The sequence below is a fragment of the Chionomys nivalis genome, chromosome X (assembly GCF_950005125.1).
Source record: "Chionomys nivalis chromosome X, mChiNiv1.1, whole genome shotgun sequence".
NCBI lineage: Eukaryota > Metazoa > Chordata > Mammalia > Rodentia > Cricetidae > Chionomys > Chionomys nivalis.
The window spans coordinates 25,218,329-25,243,104 of NC_080112.1; the positions used below are offsets into that span (position 1 = coordinate 25,218,329).

A 24,776-nucleotide genomic window follows, 5' to 3' on the forward strand; every position below is an offset into this window, starting at 1 on the left:
AAAATGATCTAAGGTATCTGAGATCTTACCTTCCCTAAGGTAGAGAGAGGAGATTCAGATTAACAAAATTAGAATATCCTACTAAAAGCAATCAGCAAATTCAATGCAGCTCCTGTCAAAATTTCAGCACATTTTTTTTCAAAAATCTTGAAAGTACAATTCTCAACTTCATATGGAAACACAAACACTCACAAAACCAGAATATCTAGGTGTCACCATTCCAGATTTCAAGTTGAAATACAAAATTATATTAATAAGAGTAGCATGGAATTGGTACAAAAACAGACATCTTGATCAATGGAATCAAATTGAAGACTCAGACATATCCTTACACCTACAGAGACCTGATTTTTGATTTAAAAAAAGCCAGAAATACACCCTGGAAAAACAGACAGCATCTTCAACTAACGGTGCTAGTCAAACTAGATGGCTGCATGTAGAAGAATGCAAATAGACCCCACTTATCATTCTGCACAAAACTCAAGTCCAAGTACACCAAAGACAGCAACATAAATCCAGATACACTGAACTTGATAGAAGAGAAAGTGGGAAATAGCCTTGAACTCAATGGCACAGGAGACAACTTATCACTGGAGCTAAGATCAACAATCAATAAGTGGACCTCATGAAACTGAAAAGCTTCTGTAAGGCAAAGTACACTGTCAATAGGATAAAACGGCAGAAAAGTCAAAATATTTTTTTTAACCAACTTCATATCCAATAGGGGACTAATATCCAAATATATAAAGAACTCAAGAAACTAGATATCAAAAAATCCAATTTAAAAATGGGGTACAGATTTAAACAGAGAATTTACAACACAAGAATCTCAAATGGCTGAGAAAGAGTTAAAGAAATAGTCAACATCCATAGCCATCAGGGAAATGCAAATCAAAACAACTTTGAGATTCTACATGGCTAAGATCAATAACACAAGTAATAGGTCATGATGGCCAGGATATTGCTGGTGAGAGTGAAAACACACATAGCCACTCTGGAAAGCAGTGTGGTGGTTTTTTCAGGATAATGGTAATCAATCTAGCTCAAAATCTAGCTATACTACTCATGGACACATATCCAAAGGATGCTTCATCCCACCTCAGGGACACCTGCTCAACTGTGTTCATTGCTTGTCTATTTATAGTAGCCAGAGATTGAAACAACCTAGACGGCCCTCAACAGTAGAATGGATAAAGAAAATGTGGAGCCAGGCGGTGGCGGCACATGCCTTTAATCCCAGCACTTGGATCTCTGTGAGTTTGAGGCCAGCCTGGTCTACAAGAGCTAGTTCCAAGACAGGCTCCAAAGCTACAGGAAACCTTGTCTCAAAAAACAAAAAACAAACAAACAAACAAAGATTATCATGAAACTTGCAGGCAAATAGCTATGGAAGTAGAAAATCATTCTGGCTGAGGTATCACAGAGCCAGAAAGACAAATATAGTATGTTTTCACTTATATGTGGAGAATAGCTGTTAAGTCAATGACACCCAATCTACAATCCATAAAATCAGAGATTAGGTATAGAGTATGAGACTAAGGGAGACAAATATTATTAGGAAAGGAAAATAGAATAAATAATTATGGATTTATGGTGGGCTGGAATGGGAAAATCAAGTGGGGAGGGGGAACAGGAAGACTAGAGAAGGAATATGGGGAGAAATAGCTAAAATTAAGGTACATTTGAAGGGTAGTTTTGAAACCTAATACAGTAGATATGTCCTAAATATATATATAAAGGTAATCTAAATGAAAATGCCAAATAACTGGGAAGATTGAGCCCCAACTGGCCATTTCTCCTCACCAAAGGGAGCTTCTAGGCTTGGTATTGGGTTACATCTAATTAAGTTGTTGGCCAAAGTGGGTTCCAGGCAAATATTCAAACAACCCAGGCTGCTTTCAAGACAATAGACTGTGCTCCAGGAAAATGACAGCAAGTTCCCATTGCTGAAGACAACACCTACATAACTCATTGAAGATGGAGAAGTCGAGCTGATGCCTACATAGAGCCTTCACCCCATGTTCCAATGTCTTCAGTACATTCTGCACACGATCAAAAGACAAACAAACACCAACCCAACCACAAACCTTTCATCTCCAATGGGGTCCTGTCTGCAAGATACGCTTGGGCAGTGGTGGAACAAACTTGTGGGAGTCACCAACCAAAATCTGATTTGGCTGAAGGCCCATGCCACAAGATGCAAGCCATACTGACCAATAATAACCTGAGACTAGATAGAGATGCAAGGTAAAACCAAATACTACTGATCAAAAAAATAAATAAATGAGTGAATGAATGAGTAGATAAATAAATAATGTAGTGATAAAATGACTCCTCATGACATTCTGCTGCACTTACACATCAGTGCCTTACTCAGCCATGGTCAGAGAAGCTTCCTCTTGCAGCAGATGGGAGCGAATACAGAGACCCAAAGCCACACATCATGTGGAGAGTGGGAGACCTCAAAACAGTCTGAAATAGGATATCTTTATAAACTCCCTCCCCTTAGAACTCAGAGACCCCTGTGGAAGAGGAGGCAGAGTTTAAGAGCCAGAGGGGATGGAAGATGTCAAGAAAGCAAGGCCCTCTAAATAAACATGAGCAAGGCTCATATGAACTCAGAGACTGAAGCGGCAGCACACACGGGGCCTGTGTACATGTTATGGTTTCCACTGGCGTGTTTTTATGGGATTCCTGAGTGTGTGGAATAGTGGGTCTGTTTCTTATGCCTTCTCTTGGGCTCTTTTCTCAGTTTGTTTATCTTGTACAATTTTAATGTGTTATCTTTTTGCTTTATCTTATTATATTTTATTGTATTATTAAAAAAAAAGATGGAGCTATAAGCAGGCCTGTAGGACATTTTCTTAATTCGTAATTGATAGGGAGGATCCAGTCCATTGTTGGTGATACCCCTGGGATGCTGGTCCTGAGTTCTATAAAAAAGTAGACGGAACAAGCCAGGAAGAACAAGCCAGTACTCGCTCACAGAGTACTCTTCTGCATCTGCTCCTTCCTCCAGGGTCCGTCCCTAATTAAGTTCCTGCTCTCGCTGTTTTTGGTGATGAACTATTACATAGAAGTATGACTAAAATAAGCCCTTCCCCTCCCCACTCCCACAAAAGAAAGCATCTACACAGAGATATTCACAGCGCCTTCTTCCCTACTGCAAAAAACAAAAAAACAAAACAAAACAAAACTGGAAGCAATCAAGATGTTTATCAGTAGCTGAATTGATTTTATAAAGGGACTTATCTAGAGAATGGATTATTGTCCTTTAAAAGAAAGGACTGAGCTATCCACATTAAAGAATTTTTTAAATTTTTTTATTGTGTGTATTTATGTGTTTTGTGTACATGTAGCTGTCAGAGGAAAACCAGGTCTCTCTCTCTACCACATGTGACCTGGAGATGAAACTCAAATCTTCAAGCTGTGGAACAAGCACCCTTATCTAGCTCTAGTGAATCTTTTTGCTTCTTTTTCTTTAAATACAGGGTTTTAGGCAGTGAAATGATTCTCCATGGTAGTAGCATAATAGTGAGGAAATACCAGTGTGTGTGCTTTCAGCTCACGGGATTATGTATGCAGCTCACTATGCACAATTTCTAAGAATCATTTCAATGCTTGAGGACCCCAGGATGGAATGAAGTGAGTAACAAGAGAACCTATTTGTATCACAAGTTTATGAAATAGCATCACCGATGGGGTAAGGGAGGAAGATTCCACCCTGAGTAATTGTAGAAATGAACACAACCTCTATGGGCAAAGACAAAAGGGCCAGTGCGTAGATCCTGCTAGCTGTTACAGTTGCTGATCATGGTGGGTCCTTGTTAACAAGCCTGAAAGCACTATGAATGCATGCTGGAAAAGAAGAGTCAGTAGTAAATAATGCGGGGTGGCTTTCTCACTGTCAGAGTAGAGGGCTATAGGCAAGCAAAAGAGGAAAGCTAAAATGATCCAGGTGGTAATGGATTAAAAAAAAGAGATATCAATCAGTATGATTTCATGCTCAGCTTAATGTAGATAAAGATGACGACGTGTGCGCACACACATTTATTTTATGGCAGCAGACACATTATGCATTCAGGTGACCTTAGCAGAATGCTAGGTACAGTAGCACATTCCTATAATCTCAGTTTTTAGAAGAAGGATCAGTAGATGAAGGCCATCTGCAGCTACACAGCGAGTATGATGCCAACATACATAAAATCCTGTCTCAAAAAATTGTACTGTCTTTGTAGAAACAGGCATAGCTAGTGCCCTATCTTCATTTCTAAATCAGTTCGAGAGTGAAAGGAAAACAGGACTCTTGAGAAATGGCTAACATACATTTCCTGCCTTGGTACTAGAACAGCAAAGTAATAACAGAGCAGATTAGCATCAAAAAAATAAGAGAGTACTAAAAACAAGCCCACAATGGCAGGGAAAACACTGTCAACACAATGACAAAACTGGAACAATTTAGGCAACAAAATTAAGTGGAATAGATTAGAACCCAAAATATAAGACAATACAAATGATAGAAAGATAAATGGTGGGGAGAGAGTAGACAAAACGCCTATGTCCAGCACTCTCAAGGAGGTGAGATGTAAGTAAAGGCCTCTCACTGCTAAAGTCACTGGAAACATCAGAAACCCGAGCATATGTCACAATTAAGAGGAGCCTAAGGCCTCCCTGTAATACGATAATCTGGATGAGACGTGAAGTCACACTAAGTAAAGCTGAAGCAAATATAAACTTGAATATGGTTTATATGGGTGAAGCATTAACAGATATGAATTCTGAAATCTGCCCATTTTCCTATGAAGTAAAGGAAAGGAAGCTTTAGGCCTGCGGATATCATACTACGCACCTAGCTTGGCAGCTTCTACCTACAATGCAGCACTTGGGAAGATAAGGTAAGGGGGCTGCCCTGAGTTTGAGGGCTGCTTACACCACATGCTAAGTACTAGGTTAGCTGGGCTACAACGTGAGACCCTGTAGGAAAACTACCAAAACCAAACAACACTTGTTTATTCTTATTTAAAGCTGATGTGGTTTGTGGCCCCATGGTACTTTTAATTCAGGCCTCCCCCCACCCCCGGCTCCCCAAAGCAGCAAGAGCCACCCATTTTCTCAAGCTAAGTGTATAGGAGAATCCCACACGTTTGCTCATGGCAGACGGCTTGGAGAGAAGCCTAGCTGAGGGTTGCTTCATCGGACAGTCTTCCCATGAAGGAAGCCTACCATCCACTCTTCTCCTGTCTGCCTTGAGTGCTGGGATTCTGGGCCTAGATTCTGAGGTGATGATGGTGGCTCTCATCAGGAGCTAGAGTCCAAGGTTTGTTACATTTCTCCTTGAAGGGGAACCATGAATTCTTCACATTTTAACAGAGCTGCTTTATAGTCTACTCGGCAGCTTTCAAGTCCTGTTATGTTTCACATTCCATCACATCTGCTTATTATGATTATCATTTCCTGCTCTGACACATTCGAAAGGTACAGTGAGACTCAGTAGGTGGCATGGGAGAACACAGTCTACTACATAACCAGTCTACGCTTTGAAGTTACCCCTGAGTTTGTCCCTAGTACCTCACTGTTCTTTTTAATTTCCCTCCCACAATCTCCTCAGAACCCACTATCCCTTCCTCTTGGTTCCTTCTGTCTTTATTCAAGCCTTCTGATCTTTTGCTCAGAATTTGAAGGCAGTAAAGTTTTTACCATCCCCATATTTGCCCCCAATTTGTCCTCTGCACTGTCAATTTTCCAAAACTCAAATCTGATCATATCATTCCTCTGCTTTTAAATCATTTGTTGGCAGTCTGGCTACAAGATAAGATCATAAAGTGTACACAGCCATCTAGACTGCGAGCTAGATATCCTGCCTAATACCTGCTGTGCCCACTACGGCTCCAACTGCCACCCTCCACCCACATACCCCATCCTGGGAGGCTTAGAACTACAGAAGGCAGACTCGGTTTCTATGACTCAATGGGATAATCAGACAGTGCAGTGCGAGGCTCCTACGTGGACGAGCCCTCCATAAAGACTGACGGGTGGATGAATGAACGAAAGCACACACGACTGCAGTGCTGACCTTGCCCAGGAAGGTGAGAACAGCTCTGCATGTTTGCCTGTAATTCAAACTCACTTTCTCCTTCCCTCCTCCTGTGTGCTTACTTTTTTCTAATTTACAGACTATCTCAGATACATTTAGCTTTGCCATGTATAACTGATTTATCCATTCTTCATAAATCAATTCCAATACAGCCATCTAGAAAACAAGAACCACTTTAACTTTTTAAGTTCCACAGAACTTAGCTTCTTTTAAGTACATGTTATCATTCCTAGTATAAAATATAGTGTTTTACGCACCATATTTCAATGATTTTCTGGCCTTTTCTTTTATTATTTAACTAGGGAAACCTAAGTGAAGACAATAAATAAGGAAAGAAAACTTCAAAAGCAAAGCATGAAAAATGCATTGCTACAGAATATAATTTCTGCATGTCGCTCATATAAAGAAGCCTCTTGGACATATCTACAAGAAATAATACTTCTAAGAGTCTACTGAAAAGTGGTGGAGGACTGCTTTTTTAAAAAAAATATTCCACATTATCCTTTTTGGAGGAGGGGACATTGGTTATTTTAGACAGGATCCCATTCGTGGATCTAGAACTCACTATATAAACTAGGCTAGGCTTAAATTTGTGGTAATCCTCCTGTCTCTGGCCCTGGAGTACTGGGATTACAGACATGCATCACCACGCTTGAACCCCTTTTTCATATTGCTATGTTCACTCCTACTGAGGCATGTCCTCAGGGTTCTTTCCTCTCATTCCTTAGAAGTGTGTTGGGGTATTATCTTTCCATGTGTATGGGTCTTTAGCCTGCATATATGTCTGATGCCAACAAAGGCCATAGAGGGCATCAGAATCCCTGGAACTGCAGTTATAGATGGTTGGGAGCCTACACACTGGTGCTGAGAACCGAACCCAGATCCTCTGCAAGAGCAGCAAGCGCTTGTAACCATTATGCCATTCCTCTATTCTTGATGTATTTTATTTTGTATTTATTGTGCTGTTGCTGGTATTTTGAAACAGGGTCTTCCTGTGTAGCTCATTCTGACACTGAACTGGTGATCCTCCTGGCTCAACTTCCCGAGTGCTGGGATCACAGTTAGGTGGATCTCTATGCCCATCTGACTAACTAAAGTGTATTTCCAAGGCTGACCTTGAACTCTTGACCTTCCTGCCTTGTAGCCTCCAGAGTGGTAGGACTACAGGCATATATTACTACCTAAAAATAAAAACTAAAAAGGGGGGGGTGGCATGAAGCCTGGTGGTAGCATGTTTGTTCAACACGTGTGAGGCCCTAGGTGCAACCCTGAGTGCTTGCTACAAGCAGACACACTGTCATTCTCCACTTACGATCTACTATTTGGTTTATTTTCATCTATCCCATTACCGATCATAATGGGTAATTATCTATGTAATAGGTATTATATGGGATTTCTACATCCACACGTTCTATAGCTATGGATTCTATTAGTGAACTGAGGATTGAAATGGCTTTAAAATGCCAGGCGTCTTGGCACATGCCTCAGCTACAAGCTGAACTCAAGACCAGCTTTGACTATTTGAGACACTTTATTAACAAAATAAAACAAAATAATACATTTTTAAAAACTCTACCTCTGTCTGTAGAGATGGCTCAGTGGTTAAGAATACTTGTTCTGGGGCTGGAGAGATGGCTTGGTGGTTAAGAGCACAGGCTGCTCTTCCAGAGGTCCTGAGTTCAATTCCCAGCACCCACATGGTAGCTCACAACCACCTGTAATGAGATCTGGTGCCCTCATCTGGTGTGAAGGTGACCATGCAGGCAAAACACTGTATATATAATAAATAAATCTTCTTGCAGAAGATCCAGGTTCAATTCCTGGCACCCACATGGTAGCTCATAATCACATACATAACTCGAGTTCCAGGGAATCCAATGCCCTCTTCTGGCCTCCTCCCTCTACCCCTCTCTCTAAGCTAGCTTTCTTATATTGGGATAGTGCCACCCACAGTGGGATAGGCTCTCTCCCATCAATCATTAATCAAGAGAATTTTTCACAAGCATGGTCACAGGCCATGTGATCAGGCAATTCTTCACTCAAGGTTTTCCCTTCCCAAGTGGCTCTAGATTATGTCAATAAAAATTAGCAACACATCACCCAAGGATGTGACTTACCTATTCTGGCTCCTCTCTATCTTGCCATCTCTCTGTATAGTATGCCTGTTGATACTTCTACAAAAGCAGTCTTTCTGCTTGGAACTTTTTTCTTCCTACCAATTAATTAATTATTCAAGATCTGCTGTTGTGTAGCAGTTTTCCCTCCAAGATTAAAACTTTCCACTTTGGAGGGAAGTTTGTTAAGACATAGGAGACTTATGGGGAAGTGAAGCAACAGTATATTCTAAGGCAGTGGTTCTCAACCTTCCTAACGCTACGACCATTTAAGTACAGTTCTTCATGTCGTGCTGATCCCAACCATAAAATGTTTTCATTGCTACTTCATAATTGCAATTTTGCTGCTGTTATGAACCATAATGTAAATATCTGATATGCACGGTATCTGATCTGCGACCCCTGTGAAAGGGTCAACCCACACATTGAAGATCACTGTTCTAAGGGGAGGAGAAACGTTCTATCCTGCAGGGAAGCTCCTTTACTCAGGAAGTAAACAACTCAAGAGATTCGAGGATGTCCCCAAAACTGACCAGATATACTAGGGCTCCCCCTCCCCAAGCACAAAGGAGGTGTAGGGACTCTTAGAGATACTCTCAGACAAACTGATCTACCTAGAAGAGGGTCAGACCAGTCAAACTGCCTTGGCAGAAGAAACAGAAAACACTCAAACCACCTAGAAGAGGCGGGACCAGGCAAGTCACTTAGAAGAAGCAAAGACCAGTCAAGTCACCTAGAAGAGGGGAAAAGTGGTCAAGTTGCCAAGAAGAGGTTGAGACCAGCCAAGCTGTCTGAAAGAAGCTCAGACCAACAGAGCTGCCGAAAAGGCCACTCCCAATCCGTTGAGCTGTCTTGAAAGTTTGCAGTGAGCTCCAGTTTTCATAAGCGGACCCACCTTGGGGGAGGCTTTAGGGCCACAGTTGTCACTGACTCACTCTACTCCTGTAAGCGACCCCGTACTCACTGTAAACCAACACAACTCATTGGTCCGCCAAGGTAGACTTTGGTGGCAGCTATCATGGGCTCCCTATCTGCAGCAAGTGGGTATTTGTTCAAGTCTCTGCAGAAATGGTGTCACATACTACCTGCTCAAATGTACTTTTTTGTGAAATCTAATCCTTTACACAGACACGTGGACATGAAATGATTCTTGTTGTAAGTGCTATAGCACTTACAGGATTATAGCACAATCATACAATAATAATAATACATACAGAGTTTCTTTAAGATAGGGTCTCACTATGTTGTCATGGTTAGCATCACACTCATAGGCCCTGGTTCCTTCTAAGTACAACGAGAAACATAGATGTCAACAGAAAAGACTAATAAAACAATTCTTGCAGATTAAAAAAAAGTAGGGTGGCTATGATGGCACACACCTATTATAACCCTAGCACTGCAGATACAAAAGCGGGAAGGTCACTAATTCAAGGTCATTCTTAGCTACATCATAAATTAAAGGCAAACCTGCAAAACAAAGGAGTTAAAAATACAAAGCAGCTGGACACAGCTGCTCACGCATATGATAAATACTGGGTAGGCTGTGGCAAGATGATTGCCACAAGTTAGAGGTCAGCATGCGTTACACAGTAAGTTCCAGGCCTCCCTCCGCTAAACAGTGAGACTCTGTCTCAAAGAGTAAAAAGGAAAGAAGAGGAAGGGAGAGACGGAGGGAAGGAAAAGAAAGAAGACAGAAATGGAAAAATATATTTAAATAACATCATACCAAAAAAATAGTAATACTTGAAGGGCTCAAATAAAAAAGATAATTAGTCCATTAGAGAAACAAAAACCCGTGAACAGGAAACCTTCAGGAAAATGAGACGAATTGTTTAGTAAATACAAGAAACTACGTTCAAATTCATTAGTTAAAACTGAAATTTGAGAGGTAGAGGCAGGAGGATCTCTGTGAGTTCAAGGCCAGCCTGGACCACAGAGGAGTTCCTGAGAAACCCTGTCTTGAAAAACAAAAACAAAAGAAAAAAGAAAGAAAACAGAAAACCCTGAAATTTGAGATAATAGATGCCAGAGGTGGTGGTAAACACCTTTACTTCTGTCACTCAGAAGGCAGATCTCTATGAGTTCAAGGTCAACCTGGTGTACATAGTAAGTTCCACGCAACCAGAGCAGCATATTGAGACCCTGTCTCAAAAAAATTAAAAAAAAAGAAAAGTAATAATAGAAATTATTCAGCTGATCACAACGTAAAGATAAAAATTATGGTATTCAAGCCGGGCGGTAGTGGCGCACGCCTTTAATCCCAGCACTCGGGAGGCAGAGGCAGGCGGATCGGATCGCTGTGAGTTTAAGACCAGCTCTCTACAAGAGCTAACCATAGAGAAACCCTGTCTCAAAAAACCAAAAAAAAAAAAATTATGACATTCTATGCCAATGTTGTAGAAGAAATTAACATTCTCATACAGACATGCTATAAAAATGCTCTCATATGCTTAACACATATGCACTGGTGGTTTGCATAAGAATGGCACCCACAGACACGTCTTTGAATGCTTGGCCCCAATTTGTGGGGTTTACTGGGAAGGATTAGGCCATGTGGCCTTGTTGGAGGAGATGTGTCACAGGAGGTGGGCTTCAAGGTTTCAAAACCACTCCCAATTCCCTGTCTGTCTCTGTGCACCTCTCTCTCTGTGTCTCTATTTCTCACTGAGTCTGTCTCTCTGTCTCTCTCTCTCTGTCTCTCTCTCTCTGTCCCTCTCTCTGTGTCTCTCTCTCTCTCTCTGCCCACTACTTGTGGATCAAGATGAGAGCCCACAGCTGTTGCTAATACGATGTCTTTTTCTCCACCATCATGGACTCTAACTTTCTGAAACTGTAGGCCAATTCAACAGTTCTCTGGTAAGTTGCATTAATAATGGCATTTTGTCATAGCAACAGATGAGTAACTAAGACACACACACACAGAGACACTACATAATGGCTCACTGCAGTACTACTTGTAATAGCCAAAGAGGAGAATAACTAAAATGTGTATCCATAGAAGCTTGGTTACAGCACAACCGCGCCATGGCACTGTACACAGCCACAGAAATGATACTGTAAATAGGTAACCAAATAACCAGTGAGATATTACTTAACTTTCCAGATGATTTCCTGTTAATGAAAAATACGATTATAAAAAGTGGGTAAGATTTGAGCACCTACTTCACGAAAGAGGACAGATGAGCCTGGCAAATAAGCACATGAGAGGATGTTAAACCTCATTAGACAGTAAGGAAATAAAACTAAAATCATGAGATGATGGTACATACCTGTTAGGAAAGTGAAAATAAAAATTATTGATAACAACAAGAGCTCCCAAAGATGTAGAGCACACAGAACACTCATATAGAGGTAGCTAAGACACAAAATTTCACAGGCACTTTGAACAGCGTTTTGGCACTTTCTTTTAAAGTCAAACACACATTTACCCCATGACTCAAGGCTCCCACTCCTGGGTATGCATTCAGCAAGGAAACAATAAATCTCCAAGGCACTGAGCTGAGTAAAAAAAAAAAAAAAAAAAAAAAAAAATCAGTCTCAGCCGGGTGGTGGCAGCACATGCCTTTAATCCCAGCACTCGGGAGGCAGAGGCAGGTGGGGATTTCTGTGAGTTTGAGGCCAACCTGGTCTACAAGAGCTAGTTCCAGGACAGGCTCCAAAGCTACAGAGAAACCCTGTCTTGAAAAACCAAAAAAAAAAAAAATCAATCTCCAAAAGACACAGGGCAGAGTAAAATAACTGAGGAGGGAAGGGCACTTGCTCTAGCCATACAACCTACACGGTGTAAGAAAAGAACTGATTTCTTACGTTCTCCTCTGTCCTCTAGATGCGGACCATGGTGCATGCATGTCCCACCCTCTCCATACCTCCACACATAGGGTAACACAGTTTAAATCCCATTAATGTGATATCCTCAAAGGAAAACCAAAACCTACCAGGACAGAGAAAATATCAGTGATATCAAGGACTAGGGAGGACAGAGGTCTAAAAGCAAAGGAACAGTAAGAAGGAGTTTCTCTATGGGTCAAGACACTTCAACATCCTGTCAGTGGCGTTGGGAACAACAATGTATTACAAGTTGCAAGGCTGTGTGTCTACTGTACACAAATTACAAATATTTTCAAAACTAGCAATCGTGATACCTTCTATTTCTCGATCTAAAGGAGGTACATCATCTCTCATGGAGAAATCCATAGCAGTCCCTGGGATGTCCATCAAGTCTTCATCGCTGGAGCTGCTCTGGAAGCTACTAAAACTCCCCTGCTGAAAGCCTCTGTTATCCATGGCTCCTGCGTAGAAAGACAAACACTGGGCTCATCACAATGAACAATTGGCCCCCGACAAATTTTCCTTTTTCATTGTGGTAAGTACACATATCTGCATGGTAAAAATTGCCATCTTCAGGGCTTATTTCACTTTCAAGGCTTATTATTTCTCAAGGCACTCACCACGCTATGCATTATAAACATCTTACTATTTAATTAGCGGCAGACAGGCCCATAGACAGGCAAGACAATACACAGCAGTCGGGGCTGGACAGAGGGCTACGGGGTTAAAACCACTTGTGCTTGCAGAGGACCCCAGTTAGGTTTCTGGCGCCCACATGGTAGCTCTCAGCCATCTAATGCTCCAGTTTCAGGGGAGCCAATGCCTTCTTCTCACCCGTGTGAGAACCAAGCACGTATGTGGTACACGTACATACATGCAAACAAAGCACTGATACAGGTCAAATAAGGTATAAAAATCTAAAAAGAAATTTAGAAAACAAAAATATATTCCAGAGCTACAATCAAAGGTGATGGCTTAAACTATGCCTTCCTCTTACAAACCACACCGTCATTGCATCGTTAATCATCGTTAATCTTGGGTGTCAATTTGATCTGGATCTGGAATCAACTAACAGGCAAGCCTTTAAGCATTTCTGCAAGGAATTTTCTTGTCATCCTAAATGTGGGTGGCACCTTCTGGTAGCAGCCCACGTAAGGATGTGGATGAAGGAAACTTGGCTTTTTGCCTGTTTGCCTTCACTGTGGCTGGCAAGTTCATCTATTCTGATGCTGCAACTGCTCCATTCCTTCGCTGATATTGGACCCATCTTCCTCAGTTACCCAACACAGACCGAAGACCAGGAGCTCTCCAGGCGTCCTCCATATCTTCAGTGCCATACTGGGATGGCTGAGCTACCCAGCTTAGCTTCCTGGATTGAGCAAACACCAGATTCTCAGACTGCCAGATGTGAGACAGCCATTGTCAAACTATCCAGACTTTATCCCATAAGGCAACCTAATAAATCCCCTTTTAATTTGTATTAGTCATTCTATCAGTTCTGCTCCTCTAGAATACACCCCCTTTCCGGAAATATGGTATTCAATCTTCGACTCCATCAGTATTTGGGGGGGCGGGGTTTGTAACGCCAGGAGTGGGATTCAGAACCTCACACTTGCTATGACTAAGCTACATACACACCCAGCTATGGGTTTTCTCTAACAGCTGTGTTTTTCTGTATTTGCTCTGTTCTTCATGAATTGCTAATTCTTTCCTATTTTTGTAGTTTTTCAACTAACTTTTAGAGGGTTCCAAAATTAGGAAAAATAACCAAAATGAACAGGTTCGTATACATAATTTCAACATTTGGGAGGATGGGGCACAGTTGCCATGATTTCTAGGCAAGCCTGTGGTAAAGAATGTCTCCAAAATGTTTAAAAAACTATAAACTTATCAAAAATTGACAGAAGAGTACCCTTGTGTGATGGGTTTCTTTAGCCCTTTCTTGCAGTTCATGATCTTGAAAGTTTTGAAGATTATAGATCATAGTTATTTTGTAGGCAATCTCTCACTTTTTATGATACAAGGTCTTATCTCAAGCTAGTCTCAAACTTACTGTGTTGCTAAGATAACCTTGAACTCCTGATCTTCCTACCTCTACTTTGTAAGTTCTGGGATTAGGCCTCTGCTAAGAGGTACAACAACAGAATGTCTGTTTGTAACAGTGATTATTTTCTGATGTGATATTTTGGTACTAATGAACTCTTTCTTTGAAAGTATTTAATTTAATCATTATGTATTTGTATGTAAGTAGAATACTTGTTTAATCAATATATCATAATCCATTGTTGTCATTCTCGTGTTCAAATTTCCCAAAATGCGTTTGTTTAGTAGGAACTTCTTCATACTGACTCCACCTCCCTCTTCTTCAATTCATGGCCTCTTTTTTTTTCATTAATTGCTGTTACATGTATCTATGTATAGACTCTAACACCCCAAATACCTTCTCACATTACTTGGGCTGGATCCGCTAACCTAGGTCAGCTACATGCACAGGTTTCCTCCAGAAACAACAAACTTTCCAAACAGAAAATAAACAACCCTTGTACTTTAAACTAGATCTTAGCTCCCATCTATCTGAGAAAAAAGATATTTCTCAGCCTGAATTTCATCTACCTGAGTTGCTGCTTTAAGGAAATGCCCTCACATTGACTATTACTGATCCAAAACGTTTACATGGAAAATGCTTCAAACTGTGAAACATTTTGAGTTCCAATAAGAGTTCAAAGAGGGGAATCCCACATCAGGTCTCCTCTGATAGGTTGCAGTCAAACTGAGGTGTACTAAAATATGGTACTCTGTACTATGTAAAATCCACATAGACTACCAATTAGCCTCACACTTAAACTTGAGTCTTATCTCAAAGACATCGTATTACATACACAAAAATTTCAAAATCTGAAACTTCTGGTCCCAAGCATTTCTGTTTTTGTGTTGTTTTTGAGACTTCTCACTTACACAGCCCAAGCGGGTCCCAAGCATTTCTGGTTTTATGTTGCTGTTTTTGAGACAGAGTTCTCACTATATAGCCCAGGCTGGTTTTGAACCTGTAATTATCATTCCTCAGTCTCATAAGTAGTGAGAACATAGGCATATACAACCATGTTCTATCACTCTCAAACATTTTGACAAAGGATATTAAATCTGTATCTATATCCTATTTACTTTTTCCGCAAGCCCCATTCCTAACACCTGAGAAGGCCACATTACGCTTTGGTTGACACTCCAAACTCGACAAGAATAAAAAACAAAAACAAAACAGCATTAAAAATACTAATCTACATACAAATCATAAAATCCCAAGAAAGCATAATCCTTCCCACCCCAACACCAATGTTCCTTTTAAATTCAAGCGTTATCAGTATTTATAGTTAATGGCTGTTCAATTGTAGAATTTGGTGTTTTCAATGAGCCAACAAAAACATCCTCAATCTCATTACTAGGGTTTTCTAGATTTCTAAAATTCTCAACTAGAAACGAATTCTGTTTTAGCTGATAAGTAAAAAAAGACAGGCTAACAAAGTAACTCAATTTCTCATTCAACTTAAATTTATTAAATGAAGTCAAACATGGTAGCACAGGTCATTAATTCCAGCATTTGGGAAAAACAGGCAGGAGGATACAGAGTTCAAGACCAGTATGAGATACACGAGACTCAGCAACAAAATAGAAAGAAAGAAAGAAAGAAAGAAAGAAAGAAAGAAAGAAAGAAAGAGAGAGAGAGAGAGAGAGAGAGAGAGAGAGAGAAAGAAGAAAGAAGAAAGGAAGATAGATAGATAGATAGATAGATAGATAGATAGATAGATAGATAGATAGATAGAATAGACAGACAGACAGACAGACAGACAGACAGACAGACAGACAGACAGATGGGGCTGGAGAGATGGCTCAGCATTTAAGAGCAGTAGTTGTTCTTCCAGTGAAGAACCAACATGGCAGCTCACAATTGTCTGTAGTCCCAGTTCCTGGGGATCTGACACCTTCCTACTAACACACATAAAATAAAGTTAAATACATTATTTTTTTTTAAAAAAAAAGAACGACAACAAAAATTAAACACCTGGAGGACTCATGGTGGATTCTTCTGAAGGAAAGCCAAAGAATTTGTACGGTCACAGAATCCTTTCCTTCTTTCTTTCCCTGTGGTTATATGTTTCATTCTGAACGTGATTTAAAACACCCAGTTCCAGCAACTGCATTAACCATACAAATCATGGAAAGAAAAGTATAGAAGTTCAAAAATAATTTATGTTTGGCTTTGGTATGCATTCTGTATTCATAGTTTCAGATGTGTGTACTTATTATGCTGAGAATTCATTAGAACAAAGTAATGACACAAGAGAATATCCAACAAAGGAGTAGCTGGAAAATGCCTCAGTTTCCCCATGGGAACCTTACAAACTCTTTCCTGTAACCCACTGACAGGGAACAGCCCAGCTAAGCTGAGCTACCTCATATTAAAGAGCCCCTGAAGCAGTCGTTTGGGTCAATGTTTGGATTATAAAATGTTTCCTTAGTAAATGTACAGAAAGTCGGGGCCAATGAAAGATGCAGCCAGTAAATCAAGCAAAACAGATGAAAGAACAGGAAGTAGTTCAACAAAGGAAATAAACACCATGAGTAAAGGTGAACACGGTATTTGCCTGTGGGTAATTCATTTTGACACAGCACTTACAGTTATTTTGCAGATGTAAAGATGTTCAAAAGAAAAACAAATAAAGCATCAGAATGAATAAACAAAATACTTTAAAGGTGACACCTGAGTTGAGCTGTAATCCTAGCTCCGGAAGACAGCCCTAGAGGATTGCAAATTCAAAGCCTGTGCCAACTACAGAGTAAGTTCAAGGCCAGTCTGGAAAACTTAGTGAGCTGTGTCTCAAAAGAAAATGTATTAGAAGGGATGAGACTGTATCTCAGTGGTACAACACATGCTTCGCACTAGTGAGGTTCTAGGTTCAAGCCCCAGCACCACAAAATTAATTAATTAAAATTTTTCACTTGTCTTTTAACATTTTAATTAAAATACAATGACATCACCTCCACCTTCTCTTTCTTTCTTCCAACCCCTCCCATGCTCCCCCACTCTCTCTCTCTAATTGGTTTCTTTTTCCTTGATTATTACTGTTACATATATATACACACACAATTTATATAAATATAACCTGCTGAGTCTGTTGGTTATCTGACACAAACTGATCAGCCCTAAAGTCATATACTAAACACTATTCTTTTTTTGTTTGTTTGTTTGTTTGTTTGTTTTGTTTTTTGTTTTGTTTTGTTTTGATTTTTCGAGACAGGGTTTCTCTGTGGCTTTGGAGCTTGTCCTGGAACTAGCACTGTAGACCAAGCTGGTCTCGAACTCACAGAGATCCGCTTGCCTCTGCCTCCCGAGTGCTGGGATTAAAGGCGTGCGCCACCATCGCCCGGCTAAACACTATTCTCAAAGTTGGCATTCGAACTCCTGTGTAGTGGAACTCCAAGTCCAAGGATCTCTCTATAATCCTGTGACTTCACTATGACGCTTCAGTCCAAAGAATGGGATATCTGGAATAAATCAAGCCTGTAGATGCGACATGCGAGACGCCAGACAGAATTCGGGGCATGCCAGGAATAACCTAAGGGGGGTCTGATTTGTTTATTTTCCCATCTAGTTCTGGGGCTGCTGCAAGAACTTGTCAGGCAGCAGAAGGCTGGTAACGTGTTGAGAGTGTTCTGTGGCTGGTGTTTTCGGAGCAGAACAGACATATGTACTTCTCGTTATCATTACCTAAACAATTTAGCATAACAATTTCATAGCATTTACATAGTATCAAATATCACAAACAATCTAGAGGAGATTGAAAGTGGATTAAGAAAGATGTTTGTAGGCTGCATGGATGTACTGAATGTCATTTTATATAAAGAATTTGATATCTTGGAGAGGAGTTCTGAAACCAATTTTCTGTAGCTAGAGAGGAATGGCTATACTTTGATGGCTCTGTTTCTTTACAAAAGCCAGCTGCTTTGTGTGGAATCCTGCCTATCCTCATCCCCATTCCCTTTCAGTCTGCTGAAATGATATTGAATCCATCTAAGACCGGCTCAAACAGGTTTGTCCTTCAAAACTCCCTTTGTTCAGCCTCCCATGAAAATCTCTTTCACTTTAGTCTTGTGATTACACTGGGTCCCCATTCATGGTTGTCTCAGCAATTTCATGTAGTCTCAGCATAGGTGTTCACTGTTTACTGCAGTGAATGCCAGTTGAGGCGGGAGGGTTAATAGCTCATCATGTATATATGGCTGACACGCAACAAATCTTTACCTTGCACTAACAAGGAAGGGAACTGGAGATACAAAAGTTTATGACTCTGTCACTAACTCTCTAGGAATTTATGATCTAGGAGGGGGAAAGTCTTAAATGACACACCAGCTGTGCTGGACTGTTAGAATAAGAATACACTTGGCATCGGGAGAATGGAGGGAAAGTTAGACGCTAAAGAAGGCTTCATGGAGGACAGAGGTTATTTCGGGCACAGGAAATGAAGTGATCCAGGCCTTGGAGATACATGTCTGTCTAATATTTACTCTTAACTGGAATACAGGTACGGTGTCCGTGAGAAACTGGAGGACTTGGGAAACCAAATGGAGTCACTGTGGTTTCCAAAGATCAAAATGATAAAGGCGTCATTTTAGGAAGCAAGCGAGGCAGCTGCAAAACAGAAGAGGGAGGGAGCCAGCTGGGAAATCACTGCGCTACTTCCAGTTTCAAAGTAGGTGATTTCATTAAAAGAGGCAGATGGATTTTGTTTCTTGATTCATTCAGACTGTCTTTTGATTGGAGAATTAAAGCCACTGATATTAAAACTTACTATCGAATTTATGCATTTGGGAATATGCATGTATATGCATATGTGTATGTATATGTAACAACTAATGAAAAAAGAGGTCATAACTTTTAAAACAGAGCAAAGGGAGATATATGGAAAGATTTAGAGGGGGAAAAGCGTGAAATTATATAACTACATTATATAATCATAAAAAATGAAAAAATTAATTTTTTTAAAAGAGGAAGAGGGAAAGAGGAAGGAGGAGTATATCTTCCCAGAATCTGTTCTAAGAGCAAGACAAGAGCCAGCTGGTGGGTGTGGACAGGGTGGTGTTAGTCTGCGGTGTAACTAGCTGGCATCCTCTTTTACTACAAGAACTGATGCATGTTGGCTCAAATAAATTAATATTCCCGTATCAACTAACTAATTGTCTTAGTTAGGGCTTCTATTGCTGCGACAAAACACCACAACCAAAGAACAAGTAGGAGAGGAAAGGCTTTATTTGGCTTACATGTCAACAGTGCTGTTCATCACTGAAGGAAGTCAGGGCAGGAACTCAAACAGGGCAGGGTTCTGGGGGCAGGAGCTGATGCAGAGGCCATGGAGGGGAGCTGCTTACTGACTTGCTTCCCCTGGCTTGCTCAACCTGCTGTTATAGAACCCAGGACCCAGGCCCAGGGATGGTACCACCCATTGCTCACTAATTGAGAAAGTGCCTTACAGCTGGATCTCATGGAGACATTTCCTCAACTGAGGCTCCTTCCTCTCTGAAGACTCTAACTTGTGTCAAGCTGACATACAAAACGAGCCAGTACACTTATTTAACAAAACAAATATATAAGCCCACATGTGAGTGAGCTAAAAACACACATCACATGAAATAAAATTACTGAGTATATCATATAATTCAGCACTAACATGCAAAGAGAAACAATAGACTTTCCCAGTTTTCGTTTTTGTTCCACTAAAATATTTATTGGCCAGTGAATGGCATTCTGGGTAAGTACAGGTACCAGGTATTGCGGAAAATGTGATTATAGAAAGCATGGTGTGATGGTTTAAATTAGAAACGGCCCCTAGAATCATGTATTTCAATTCTTGGTCTCTAGTTGGTAGAACTGTTTGGAAGGTTTAGAAGGTGTGACCTTGTTGGAGGAGGTACGTCACTGGAGGCTAGATTTAAGATTTCAAAAGCCCATGCCATTGACGGTTATCACTCCGCTTCTCTTTCTGCCTTCTGTTTGTGGATCAGAGCTGTAAGCTCCCAGCTACTGCTTCAGAGCCATGTCCACCTGCTGCCGTACTCCCTATCATAAAGTTCATGAATCCAACATCTGGAACTGTAAGCCCCAATAAACTCTTTCTTCTCTAAGTGGTCACAGCAATAGAAAAGCAACTAAAACACAGGGAAAGAGGCACTGCATAAATTACATGCGTTTTAAATAAAGCAATAAGAATACTATTGTTTAAAATGAAATCTTAGGATGTTCCTGTGATAGTGAAAGCAATGGCAGCACAGACAGAAAACTGTTATATGCTCAGTCTATTCAAAGCCAGAGTGAGGAAGGAGAAAGGGCCAGAGAGAGGGGTTTCAGAGGTATCAAGCTTAGCATATAAAAGCAACCAATGACACAAGAAAAAAACAAATTCCTCTACATCAAGCCCAACTTGTAACAGAACACGTGTGGAAAAGTGTGTTATGCAAATAACCCAAGAGTCTCCGGTACAGGGATTTAAAAATCTTAATCCTTTGCACAGGATTTACCATTAGACTTTCTCCACTTCCACTCTCTGCGGGCCCTTTTCCCTTAGAAACTGTCTTCTGTTGTTATCCAGGTGTCTCTGTCCAACTCTTTGTTCAAGAACATAAGAACCTAAAAACCCAAGCAAGTGTAAGTGTCCTCTAGGCTCCAATTTACAGGGTTACATAAAACCTTTCTCTCCAGGACCTGCCACAAACAGAGGGCTCAAAACCACTCTAGTTTATACCCCGATTTCTGTGTTAATTATCATATTTTGAGAAGAAGAAATGAACTATGGATATCTAATATTAATCTCTGAGATGACATAAAAGATGCTTATTTCAGAGGTCTGGGATAATCTTTAATCCAAAGGATTGCCTTAGCCTTGCAAATATATATATACATATACATATACATATACATATACATATACATATACATATACATATACATCCATCCCCAGGAGACAATGACCGTGCTTCTCCTCCCGGTGTGGTCTTCACTGAAGGCTCATCCTTACAAGCAAGCAAGGGACTTGGCAAATGATGGGGAGTCTAACCCGGCAACAGCAGAGCAGCAGTCTCAAATGTTTTCATCTCAGGATCCTTTCAGGGTTCAAAACTATTGAGGACACTAAAGAGCTTTTCTTTATACGGATTATATCTACAGCTGATTACAGTATTTAAGGTGAGAACTAAGAAAGGCTTAAAGTATATATTTATTCACGCATTTAGATGTAACAGACTGAGTGTGACACCCGCATCTGTTATCCTAGCAGCAAGGAGGATGAAGTAAGATGACTGCTATGATTTTGAAGCCATCCTGGGCTACATAGTGAGTTCCATGCCAGACTGGAGACTCTGCCTAAATAAACAAATTAATAAACAAACAAATAAAATAAACTAATAATCAACCCAATACATTAACATACCTTGAAAGATAACTGAATTTTCCCAAACATAAACTAGCCTCCAGAATATTCTAATGTATGCTTGAGCTTTTAGACATAAAGAAAACAAAACAAACAAACAAAAAGCCTACGAACCACAATCTCAGAAAACTTAGACAACAATAAGGACCCTAAGAGAGACATACATAGAAATAACTTACATGGGAAGTAGAAAAAGACAAGATCTCCTGAGTAAATTGGGAGTAACCTTGGGGGAGGGTTGAAGGGGAGGGGAGAGGCAGGGAGCGGAGCAGAGAAAAACGTAGAGCTCAATAAAATAAAAAACAAAAAAAAAAAACAAAAAAGAAAAAACTAATGTCTAAACACTAACATGAAAATACTTTTGACCTTGTAGCTTGCCCCCAAAGGTCTTGGGAACCCACAAACCACACTGTAAAAACAGCTGACGTAAAGAAAGAGCTAAACTGGGAGAAGCTGTACTTGTGCAACAGTTGATAAGGAAGAAGTCACATCAGCCAGAGACAGTTGGGAAATGCAGCAAATGACAAGTTCATCTTTTCTGTGAATACTTTTGAAAGAATTGACCACCTAGATCTATAATGTTTGGATCATTCCCAGCAGATGAATAAGCAAGACATACTCTAGATAATTTACATTAAATGGCTTTAAAACTTCAGATAAATCAAAACAATATGCTACCTTCTCCTAGAAGACTAGCTTTTCTTTAGTTTTATCTCAAAGTTCTTCAGCTATAATAATGAATGTTCTGTTATACAGACTTTCAAAAGAATGATAAATGAGCTGTAAACGCAGAACCAAGGCTAAGGCAGGCGGATACTGCGTTGGCAAGCGTGCTGAGATCCACAGTGAGAAGCACACTCAGAAAGCCAAAATAAAGTAAATGTGATAACGAGGTGTCTAGAAAGCGCGCTAGAAGGTCGGGCATAAGGAACTATCAGGCCTGACAAAGACAACACTAGGTTTATAAATCCTATTCACTTTGAAAACTACATATAAAATTCATAGAGAAACTTCCTATCAAATCTCATCGAAAGACTTCCCTCTCTAAGAGGGAATTAGTTCAGGAATGCAAGCCTGGAATCACAGGAAAGAATGTTAGCGAGTTATCTGGCAGACACAGTGTGAGCAGCTGGTGGCTTACTCGGTTGCCATGCCTTCCTGACCATGACGAAACGATCTCTTCACGTTGTAAGCCAGAATAAACCCTCTGCCCTTATAAAGGAGAATGCCAACATGACCAACAGAAGTCCTTAAACAGATTTAAAAGGTCAAATTCATCTGAGTGTGGTAGGATATGCTGTAATCTCAGTACTTGGGAAACTCGGACAGAAGCATCCCTCCAAGTCTGGGACACATTTGGATTATACAGCAAGACCTGGTTTCAAAAAGGAAAAATGAAAAAGAACCTCAAAACCAGAAAAAAAAATAAATTCATGATTAGCTCAAGCAGATACCAAGAACACATTTTAATTTACTTTCATCCTGGATTAAAACATTGAAAGTGGTCCATGTAGAGGGTTTCTTTTCAGACATGATGTAGAATATTGAAATTCAATCCAAGAATCAAAATATCATTCCTATTACGACAAGAAGGTGACCCTGTAATTGGATGCCTTTAAACCCAGCAGTTTAGGAGTAGGGTAGAAGGGGCAAGAGTTTGTCCTCAGCTGCATGAACTTCTGCCTTTGTTAGTTGGACATACAACAGAGGATTAATCACTAGAATAAACAAAGAACTCAAGAAACTAAACATCAAGAAAACAAACAACCTAATAAAAATGGGCCATAAATCTTTACAGATAATTCTTAAAAGAAATGTTCTAGAATATTATTTTAAAGTGTGTTACTTTTTCTTAAAGATTTATTTATTTATTATATATACAACATTCTGCTTCGATGTATGCCCGCAGGCCAGAGGAGGGTGCCAGATCTCAGTACAGATGGATGTGAGCCACCATGTGGTTCCTGGGAATTGAACTCAAGACCTCTGGAAGAGCAGCCAGTGCTCTTAACCACTGAGCCATCTCTCCAGCCCCAGGTGTGTTACTTTTGTCTATGCTCTGGAATATTTGTTTAATGAGGCAAAAATGCATTTAATTAATAAAATTCACCTGCAGTCAGGAGGTTGCGCCAGCAACTAGTTGGCAGTAAGTGGCAGGGAGGAGACAGGTGGAGGTTTTTAAGGAGAGATGAGAAGCAGGAGGACTTCTTGGGAGACTAAGGAGGTGAGCTAGGTGAACTGCTTGCTATTTAGTCTGGCGGGCGGGTGTGCAGGCTTCCACCAGCACCTTTGAATCTTGAGTTCTTTAAAGGGACAGAGATGCAAGTAAGTTCCCTCTGTAGCTTTCAAAGAGTTGGCGCCTGACAGAACAGAATTTCCTCAGGCTGTGGCTAGGATAGTCAGTAGTTTAAAAGGCAGCAACAATTGAAAAGAGGACAACAAAGATATGCAAGTGACTTATAAATTTTTCTAAATATTCAACGTCCTTAGCCATAATGGAAATGCTCATTAAAATTTCTTTGGAGGTCACATCTCATATTCAGTCAGAATGGCTATCATAAAGAAATCAAATAACAACAAATTCTGGAGAGGATGTGGGAAAATAGGAACCCTTGTTCACTGCTAAGAGTGCAAACTACTGCAGCCACTATGGAAACCAGTGTGAAGGTTCCTCAGAAAGCTAAAAACCAATCCATCAAATAAGCCAGTTGGGTTGCTCCAAAACATATACCCAAAGGACTCTGTAACCTCCTAAAGAGATACCTTCTCATTGTTCATTGCTGTTTTAGTCACAATAGCTAAGTAATGGAGACTGCCTGCCTATCTACCAACAGATGAATGGAAAATGAACCTGTGGTACTTAGACACACAATGAAATTTTACACAGCCGTCAGGAAAAATGAATTTATGAAACCTCTAAGCCAATGGATGGAACTGAAACAATTATACTACGTGAGGTAACCCAGATCCAGAAAGACAAACATGACATAATCTCTCTAATACACAGATCCTAGGTTCTGTGTTTAACTTAGGATAGCTGCAAAAGTCAGAAAACTAGAAAAGGCTCACTGCGGTAGAACATGTTTCAAGAGAGAAGACATAACAGAACACAGGTGATAAAAACAGAGAAATTTTTAAAAAGGGGAGGGGCAGAGGGGATGGAAGAGACAAAGGGATGGGGAGAGAGAGTTATGGTGTAGAAAACAAAAATGAATGTTGTGTATCTATATGAAAACCTACTACTTGACAAGCCAACTAAAATAT

The 24,776-nt window shown here is 40.3% G+C and overlaps 1 protein-coding gene across 1 annotated transcript in view; it reads right to left on the bottom strand.

The window, feature by feature from the left end:
• Positions 1-24,776, bottom strand: part of Clcn5 (chloride voltage-gated channel 5) — a 161,915-nt gene that overhangs the window by 51,287 nt on the left and 85,852 nt on the right. The window contains exon 4 of the mRNA XM_057759245.1: positions 12,351-12,497. Coding sequence (XP_057615228.1) covers positions 12,351-12,497 — 147 coding nt within the window. The remainder of the gene's footprint in view (positions 1-12,350; positions 12,498-24,776) is intronic.